Source organism: Chlamydotis macqueenii, chromosome 1, assembly GCF_036417535.1.
Source record: "Chlamydotis macqueenii isolate bChlMac1 chromosome 1, bChlMac1.mat, whole genome shotgun sequence".
In the NCBI taxonomy this organism is placed as follows: domain Eukaryota; kingdom Metazoa; phylum Chordata; class Aves; order Otidiformes; family Otididae; genus Chlamydotis; species Chlamydotis macqueenii.
Window position 1 is genome coordinate 214174276 of NC_141556.1, and position 8737 is coordinate 214183012.

Genomic DNA, 8737 nt, shown 5'->3' on the forward strand with positions numbered 1-8737 from the left:
GCGGCCAGCAGGGTGCGCGGTGCGGGGTGCAGGCTTGGGTGCGCCGTGCAGACCGTGCCACGTCGCACCCCTCTTGTGGGGCCGCCCCGGTGTGTGTGTGGCGGGGGGAGGCGGCATTACCGCTCCCCCCGGGCCCTGCCCACCTCCTCCTTCGGCAGTTCGGGGCCCTACGAGCACCGGGGGCGGGGGTTTACCCCAAAATTCTCGCCCCTCTGGGAGGCCCCGGTGGGCGGAACGCGAGGCGGGAGCAGCGGGGCGGCGGGGACCCGAGTGGGGGAGCACCGAGGCGCGGCGCGGGGGGGGACGGTTTGAGCGACGGACGCGGCTCCGTCCGAGCTGCAGGGATGAGCGCGGCGCTGCCGAAGGTACCGGCCGGGCCGGGGGAGGGCGGGGATGGGACAGTCCTGGCCCTGGGGAAGGGGAAGGGAAAGGGAGGGGTAGGATAGGCCTGGCCTGGCCTTGGCCTGGCGCTGGGAGTGGGGACAGGAAGGTCAGGCCCAGCCCTGCCGTGGGGAGTCTGGGGAGAACAGGCCCGGCCCAGCCCTGGAACTGGATTTGGGGGAAGTTGTGTCACTTGGGGGCGCGCAGGCCCGGCCCTGAGTTAGTGCCCTGGGCCGCCTCCCCTGCTGTACCTGAACCAGGGGCAGGGAGCCTCCCAGACCCCTCCTCAGGCACCCAGAGACGCAGGGTCCGTTACAGCCCCCGTCCCGTCCCTGCCCCTGGGCCTCCCTGTCGCTCTGCTCACTCTTTAGGTAGTTATCCTCCCACCCTGCTTGGCATGATGCAGCTCCTGCCTGCCGGGGTTGTGGTGACAGCAAAGCTCGTTGCTTCGCGCTGCCTTGGTGATGGGTGAGGTGTGTTTTCCTCCATCCCCGTGAAGCTGGAGCGAGCGCAAGGGTTGTTCAGGCGGCTGTTGTAACCTGGGGGCGGTGGGACAGCGCAGGGGATGAACACGATCTGTAAGCGGAGGGAGGAAGGCCTCCCACGCCAGCTTGCTGGATCCTGAAGCAAAATGAGGGGGTGCAAGAAAAGGTTGCCGCACTCAGTGTCTTCCTCCTCCTTCATCCCTGTGGGCTGTGGCGGTATTTTGAGGAGCGAGAGCGGCTGGAGGCTGTGGAGAGATTGGGAGGGTTATTGGTGCGCTCTCGGGCGTTGTTTCCATGGGCGTATTCTGGGAAGCGTTGGTGAAAATTCACTGAGTATCTGCCGCACTGTTTGCCTTTGGACCGTGGTGGCTCGTTGCAGGTGCTGTGCTTGAAGAAGGGAGCGTTGCTAAAGCAAGTGTTCGCCCTCAGCAGGTGAGTGGCCTGAAATCAAACCCACCAAGTAAAATACAGGCATTAAAAACACTCAGTCACTTCTGCTGACACTGTCAGAAAACATACGTGACGTAAAATGTACTTTTTCTGCCAAGGAAAATGTTCTAATTGCGGAGGGAAGACTTAGAGCTGATGCCTGGGAGCTCTGGCTGTGTCTGAGAGACTGGGGGGTGAGCTTTTGTTCAAGGAGGTCGGGCAGATGGGTCGTGTTTCCACAGGTGGGTGAAAGCAGAGCTTTTAACTGTTGTCTTGTTTCCTACAGAGCAGCAACACCCAGAGAACGCTGTCTGTGTGCTGCAGGTAAGGCTTCTTCTTAACCCAGTGCAAGGCAAAACTTCCTTTACCCAAAATAAATACTACACATTTGAGTGTTTGTGTCTCCTTTGGATTTTTTTTTTTTTAAGCCAATTTTGGACTGGTTAAATAACCCGAGCAGGGGCTTTTCCACTTCTGTACCTTTTTTCTTACCTTTTCTTCTGTTTCTGTGCTGTGGAATGACGCCAGCCAGATGCTATTTGCTGTATTGCAGCCCAGGAACTGCCCTAGACCCCCGTGAGGTCCCAGTTTAACATTTATTCAGCTGGTGGAGTCCGCTGTCACAGTTTAAAACAGAATTTGATTTTAATTTGGAGGCAAAGTGTAACCGAGTGGCTTAGAACCTTGGTGTTCCCTTTCTCTTTGCTGTTCTGAGCTTCGTTTATTAAAATGAGCGTTATTGAGCGTTTCCTTTTACCCTGGAGAAGGAGGTATAAATAAAAGCTGCTGCCGTTTTGATTTGGCTTCCTAGCACATGACTATTTGAACGGGGCTGGGTTTAAAATTAAGCGGGGCTCAGATCCATCGTAGTAGCATCACTGCTGCTGCTGAAGAGGAGACAGATGTAACCATCCACCGGTGCTGACAAGTCTGTCTTTTTTTTTTAATTTGCCTGAGAATTCACCTGGGAAATGAGTCAGTTTTAATCTTTTCCTTCCGTATTTGTTGATCGCCGTCGCTAACTGTGAATTCTAACGGGCTTGCTGTGATGCACAGGCTGCCTCTGTGAGGCAGAGATCGGCCGAAGCCTTGGCCTGCCTCTGCTTTCCATCAAAAAACTGAGGACAAATTCGTGCCCCCGGTGTGGATTTTGGGCTCTCAAAGCCCCCGTGTCTGTTTGTTAAAGAAGGGCTGTCCTCCGTTCATCTGGAAACATAGAATCACAGGACGGTTTGGGTGGGAAGGGACCTTCCAAGCCCACCCAGCCCAACCCCCCTGCAAGGAGCAGGGACATCTCCAACCACATCAGGCTGCTCAGAGCCCCGGCCAACCTGGCCTGGAATGTTTCCAGGGATGGGGCATCCACTGCCTCTCTGGGCAGCCTGGGACACTGCTCCACCACCCTCAGCGTAAAAAATTTCTTCCTTATGTCCAATCTGAATCCACTTCCCTCTGTTTTAAAACCATCACCCCTCGTCCTGCCACGTTTGCTCTGCTTTGATTTTTAAGGTGATGGACTCGTGAGCTGCCACAGACACTACAGATCCCGTCCGACGCACGGCATTGGGAGGTTTAAGTACCTGCTCCCGAAGGAGGTAGGCAGAACTCCCCTACTGTGCTTGCTTTCAGCTGACCCGTCTTTTTACAGTCCAATTATTTCCATGGCTGATGAATCATATTAAAAGGGAATAACGCGATGATTTACTGCCGCTTTTCTCGGTAGAGTGTTGTGTCACACGAAGTGCCCACTCACAACACTCCAGAAATTCTTTTGTCCAGTGCATTCTTGCCTAAAGTTAATGAGTGGTTTGAGGAGGGAAGAATCTCTTCCTGATGCTGAATTTAACAGCCCAGCTTCAAATTATGGCAGAACATTGTGAGCAGGTCTTACTTGCCTTGGAACTTTTCACATTTGCTGAAATTTGGAAAGACGACAATTTTTGTGGAAGGAGGAAACAATAACTCATCTAGACAGCTGCCTCGAAGGCAGGAACTGAAATAAAAAGCAGTTTGTTTTCTCCTCCTTGGTTTCTTCTGGAAGGAATTAATCATGGCATGTACATACTCTGTGTGTGACTTCTGTCGCTCTGCCATCCAAGAACTGAAGCGCTTCACTTGAGAAGATCTGTTGAGATAATGTCGTCCCAGTTTTGTAGTCGGGGAAGGCGAGCACAGATGGGCTGTGATATGTTCGACGCCGTTCAGCAAACCTTTGTCAGAAGAGCGTGCCCCAGCCTGGTCTCCCGTTTGGGCAAGAGGTTATGTTTTAGATTTCCAGATTTGTTCAAAACAGATATGCCTGCTTTTTTTTTTTTTTTTCCCTTTCAAAATACAGGCTCCGAAGAGGAGAAAGGATAAAGTACAGATGAAAGAGATAAACATTGGCAACGAACACGAGTATGGCGACGTCAACATCCAGATGACCTCCTACGATATGTGTCTCGTGGAGCATTTTGCTCAGTACGTGCACAGGCTCTGCAACCGCCTCTCCGTTCGAGTGATCGAAAGGTACGGGCAGCGCGGCTCTGCGTTTGCCGTCCCTCGCGGTCGCGTTGCGTTGGGCCGCGTGAGGCTCGTAGATGGTGATACCTCGCAGGCAAGGGCGCAATCTCATCTCTCAGTTAGATTCCCACACGTGAATCCAAATCGTCTGTCATCTCTTTTTGTGTGCCTGTATGGTTTTGGATGCTTTATTCCTATAAGGAAGGCTGAAACTGAGTTGTTCAAGCACTGAATAGATTTAAAGGAAAAAACAGCTGTTACTTTTCATTCCTTTGAGAAAAAGGCTTAAGCCTGTGGGTGCTGAGCTCGGGAATGTAGGCTTAAGTATTGCTGACTTTTGCTGCTGTTTTCTCTTCATAGCATTTAATCCAGACTCCGCGCATATATTGTGCAGCAAGCGGGTGATACTGATTATACAAACTGGAATGAGCTTGGAAAACCCCTGAAGATTGCGGGACAGCTACCCGCTATTTTAGTTTAGTAGCAGAGGACGCTTTGGTCGCATGCTAGGTCTCCGAAGCCAGTGTACCCCTGGTTTTACTGAGTCTGAGGAATGAGCTGCTGGAGAGGGTGCAGAGGAGGCCACGCAGATGCTGAGAGGGCTGGAGCAGCTCTGCTGTGAGGCCAGGCTGAGAGAGCTGGGGCTGTTCAGCCTGGAGAAGAGGAGGCTCCGGGGAGAGCTGAGAGCGGCTCCCAGTGCCCAAAGGGGGCTGCAGGAAAGGTGGGGAGAGACTCTTCAGCAGGGCCTGCTGGGACAGGACGAGGGGTGATGGTTTCAAAACAGAGGGAGGTAGATTTAGATTAGATATCAGGAAGAAATTTTTTACGCTGAGGGTGGTGAAGCACTGTCCCAGGTTGCCCAGAGAGGCGGTGGATGCCCCATCCCTGGAAACATTCCAGGCCAGGTTGGCCGGGGCTCTGAGCAACCTGATGTGGTTGGAGATGTCCCTGCTCCTGGCAGGGGGGTTGGGCTGGGTGGACTTTGAAGGCCCCTTCCCACCCAAACCCTTCTGTGGTTCTGTGGTTCTAGCTCATACAGGTTAGATCTATCAAAAATCAGTTTCTTGATGTCCCTCCACTTTGCTGAACTGCCAGCCGTGGATCTGAAATCCTGTGCCCACAGATCAGTCGCCTGTAGTCTCTCTGTGATGTCTTTTGCACCAAACAGCACTGAAAAGTGACATGTGGGTGACGGATGGGTGTTTGTTTCGAGAAGTATACCCGGCGATGCTAAGAAATGACAATTCTGTTACCAGCGACGTGCTTGAAAGCATTTGCAGAGAAATCGCACAGCCTGAGGCTGCGGACGGTACTTTTGGTGTAAAGTGTTATTACCTGGTGTCATGTCTGTGCCCTCTGAGCTTGGACTTGGCGTGCGGAGCTCAGTATGTACAGAAATAATTAATTTGCCCTTTAAGAGCAAAAACTGTAGGGTAAAGCATGGGCAGCAGGGTGGAGCCTGTTGTAATTGATGCTGTGCTGGAGATGGGGAGGCGGAGGGCTCCGGCGTAACGCGAACAGGAGAGCAGAATCTGATCCCGTGCCTGATGGTACTCCTGTTAAATCCAGGGGTGAAAACAACGTCTTGCATTGCAGCAGCGGCTTTGATTTCTGTTCCCAACAACGGCTTACAGAATAAGTCAGAACTGTTGCTTTAAAGCTCTCCTTTAACTAAGAAGTTAAAATAATACTTGGATAAAATAAAACTTCAATAAAGACGTTAGAAGTTCTCTTCCCGGGCTGGTGTTTGTAGCTGAAACAGGTTTGTGCTGGCAGTAGCGCTGCAAGCTTCTCCCTTATCTCTTTCCGGTAAAACACCCGGCTTCTGCCAGTGCTTGATTCGCAAGATACCTTGTTTGCATAATTAACTGCTCATGAAAACTTAATCTCCTTCCACGTTCTCTGCTGCTGGGGGTTGATTCGTTCCTGTAAAGTAGCGCAAATCCGTCCTCCCCGTCCTAAGCACTGACCTGTGGTTCCTGCAGCTACGCCATGCCCACCAAAACCAACGAAGTGCTGTTCTTGGAAGAGCGAGGTTCCAAAATGCAGCTGGACGCCGTCCTCACTACCCACCAGAGGGTTGTCCAGGTAGGAGCTGGCGTTTGCTGATAGCGCTGTGGCTCTTGCGCAGCACATCCCGTCGCAGGCTCTCAAAACCCCTGAGCGATTGGAGTTCAGCCCCTTGAACAAATGAAGCACGAAGAAGTCTAATTGGATTTCTTGCTCAAGGTTACTCACAAAGTAGAAGCAGAGGAGGCGTTCCTGGATTCTGTGTTTCAGCCCGAAGATTTATTATGGATTTGGTGCAGAACGCTTGATGCGAGGGGTAGAAAAGTCTCGTTGGTGGATGAATGGTTGGGCAAACTCGATGAAATTTAAAAATACCGTTAGGATCAGGGCCAGCTTCAAAAGCGTACAACTGCTCGAGGGAAATAGCTGTTTCTCCCACGTGACTTTTTCCTCGCCGATAGCGTGTTCTCTTGCTACTTGCTAAACCTCTGCTGAATTCCATTTCAAACCCAGAAGCAGACCTCTTCCACTGGAGAGAGCCGATGCGTGGTTAGCACTGGGGCTTGCAGGCTTGCCGTGGCAGCCTTTGCCTTAGAGCCTCATCTAAATTAGGATCTTGGTGCATGGTTCGGTCTCTTTACATGCAGGAGAGCAGGCAGGCAGGGCCAGGGAGCAGAATGTTCACAGAGAAAAGCTAAAAGGAGAGCTTTGGGCCGTGCTGTATGTGAGAGGGGCGCGCACGAAGCAGAGACCGCTTCTCTACTGAAGCGGTTGACTGCCGCAGGCTCGTTAATATAACAAGTCCATTTTATATGTGGTGTTCCGCTCCTGCAGCGCTTTCATTTCTTCTTTCAGATCCGCGGCTTGAGTTCCACCTTCGCTCCGATACTCTTGGAAATTATCCAGAGCAATCAGCCCGAAGGCGTCGACTTGTTAGTGAAAGAGGTACGTTTAATTTCACCGCTGCCTTTGCATTTAGGAAGCAGATACGATGCGTGACGTGAATTTGCTTTGAAAATGCAGACCTGGTCCTGAGACCGCCTACTCCGGATTTAGGGATACCCAGGATGTCCCGGAACCAGGCCCTCGCTTAGTCTATCAAAACCCATGACCTCTAAATCTTAACGAGTGTTTAATTTTCCAATTAGCCTCCTATAACGAGCGCCACAGAAGGCACCTTCCCAGCCAGTCTTAATGAGCTGTAGGAGATGGCAGGTTGCAAGTCGCTTCCCTTGCCGACGCAGATTCCCCGCGACTCGGAAGGGAACGCTTTGCTCCGGCAGGGCTTCACCGCCTCCTACCTGGGAATCACCAGGAACTTCATGAAGCGGTCGATAGCAAAGCTGAGGCTGGAAACCGGAATGCTGTGCCCTGTTTTGTTGGAATTTGCTCCGGGAGAGGTGCAGCTTGTTTTCTGCAGAGAGGTCCAACAGTTTTCTCGGCACTGAGGACTTCAGGGCAGAACTCCAGTCCGTGGTGGGCCAGGCACAAGGAGAGATTTAAACTTCTCTCACTTCACATTCAGACAGAACGGTCCCAGGAAGCCAAATTTATTCAGGGACAAAAGATTTTTGCACCTTGAAAGGGAAGGCAATAGAGTAAACTCAAATATGAAAACACAGTTGGCTTCTTAAATGGTCTTTGAAGGATGTTTAGTTACCTCCAGCTCTGCAAAACCAGGAGGAATACGGGAGAAGGTCTCTAGAGTCCAGTACCGTTCTCTGCTTTGGTCACAGTGCCATCCCTCCCTTAGGCCTGCCATTTCTTTGGTTTTTGGTTTTTGTTTTTTTTTAATTTTGGCTGATGGCTTTATCTCTGGAGAGAGAACTGTGACATTGTGCCTTTTGCAAAGTCACTGCGGTCTGGTGCGGGAAGCCCAGGGGAGAGACCCAAGCTTGCTTCCTACAACTGGAAGCAGAAGATTAAAGCTTTGGGATGCTCTTGCAAAGCTCTGGAGAAGGTGGCAGGTCTCCTCAAGAAAGTGGATGGTACGGTGATGGGCAGCGGCAGACTTGGAGGCTGACTTCTTGAGCACGCTCTGCCAAAAGCAGTTAGCCAGGAGAGGAGGAGCCTACAAGGCCGAATTTTAGAGCCCGCATGGCTGTCGCGCTCGCTTGCTGCCAGAATTTTTCTGCCCTCTGTGATTTACCCCCAGGAGCTGCTCCTGTGGGAGGCTGAGAGCTCTGCCGCCAACTTCCAGGCTGAGCTGCCCGCGAGATCCGAGCCTGCAGCGAGCTTCCCGCTCCCTGGGTTCAGCGGGATTTAACTCCTTGATTTTTCCACTCTTAAGTGATTCTCTTTGGGAAAAGCTTTGTCTTCCTCTTGATTTCAAAAAATACTCAAGAGGTGATTCTGATTTCCTCGGATTTGTGTGTTTTGTTTTTTTTTTTTTTTCCTCCCTCCGCAGCACACAGAAGCTGACTTCAAGAGCCGCTTAAAGTCTCGCCCAGAACTTGAGGAGCTGCTAGCGCAGATGAACTGAGGTGAGGAAGAACGCTCCCTCCGTTTCGGAGCCGCCCCTGGGAAAGGCGAGGCTTCTCCTCCTCGGCTGCGCGAGCCTCCGGAAGGCGACTTCGTGAGCGCCGTACCGATAATTTGGTGAAGCGGAAGAAATTCCCGCTGTTGTCAAGCAGCTTGTCTTAATAAAGAGAAACGCGTGTTTGTATCGGGACGGAGTGAAGGGGGTCACGATGAAATGGGGGTTTACTTTTCTCAATTCTTCTTTTTGTTTTTTTTTTTTTTCTTTCTGATTTGCCTTGGATCCCCAAAGTCAATTTAGTTTTTCCAACAGAAAGGGAAGGAATTCCCTGTGCCTTGAAACGACAAATCTTGGAAGCGCGAAGTGATTTGGGGAACTTCCCAGCATGGTGCCAGGTGCTTTTCCCAGGTCTGCTGCTTTTCCAGAGTGACCTGGGACCGAATGTGGCCGA

At 51.7% G+C, this 8737-nt stretch overlaps 1 protein-coding gene across 1 annotated transcript; it reads left to right on the forward strand.

Moving 5' to 3' along the window:
* The first annotated feature begins 255 nt into the window (after positions 1-255).
* MRPL48 (mitochondrial ribosomal protein L48) lies at positions 256-8478 on the forward strand. The gene is made up of 8 exons (XM_086739787.1): positions 256-365; positions 1246-1298; positions 1582-1619; positions 2805-2890; positions 3631-3803; positions 5783-5885; positions 6663-6752; positions 8215-8478. The coding sequence occupies exons 1-8, from the start codon at positions 345-347 to the stop codon at positions 8287-8289; spliced, it is 639 nt and encodes a 212-aa protein (XP_086595913.1). The 5' UTR covers positions 256-344; the 3' UTR covers positions 8290-8478.
* Positions 8479-8737: the final 259 nt, after the last annotated feature.

Excerpts from the sequence above, each read along its gene's own strand:
- MRPL48 (XM_086739787.1), top strand. The coding sequence starts at position 345 with ATGAGCGCGGCGCTGCCGAAG. Across the intron at positions 1,299-1,581 it reads CAAGTGTTCGCCCTCAGCAG|AGCAGCAACACCCAGAGAAC; the intron begins GTGAGTGGCCTG and ends TGTTTCCTACAG. Across the intron at positions 2,891-3,630 it reads AGTACCTGCTCCCGAAGGAG|GCTCCGAAGAGGAGAAAGGA; the intron begins GTAGGCAGAACT and ends TTCAAAATACAG.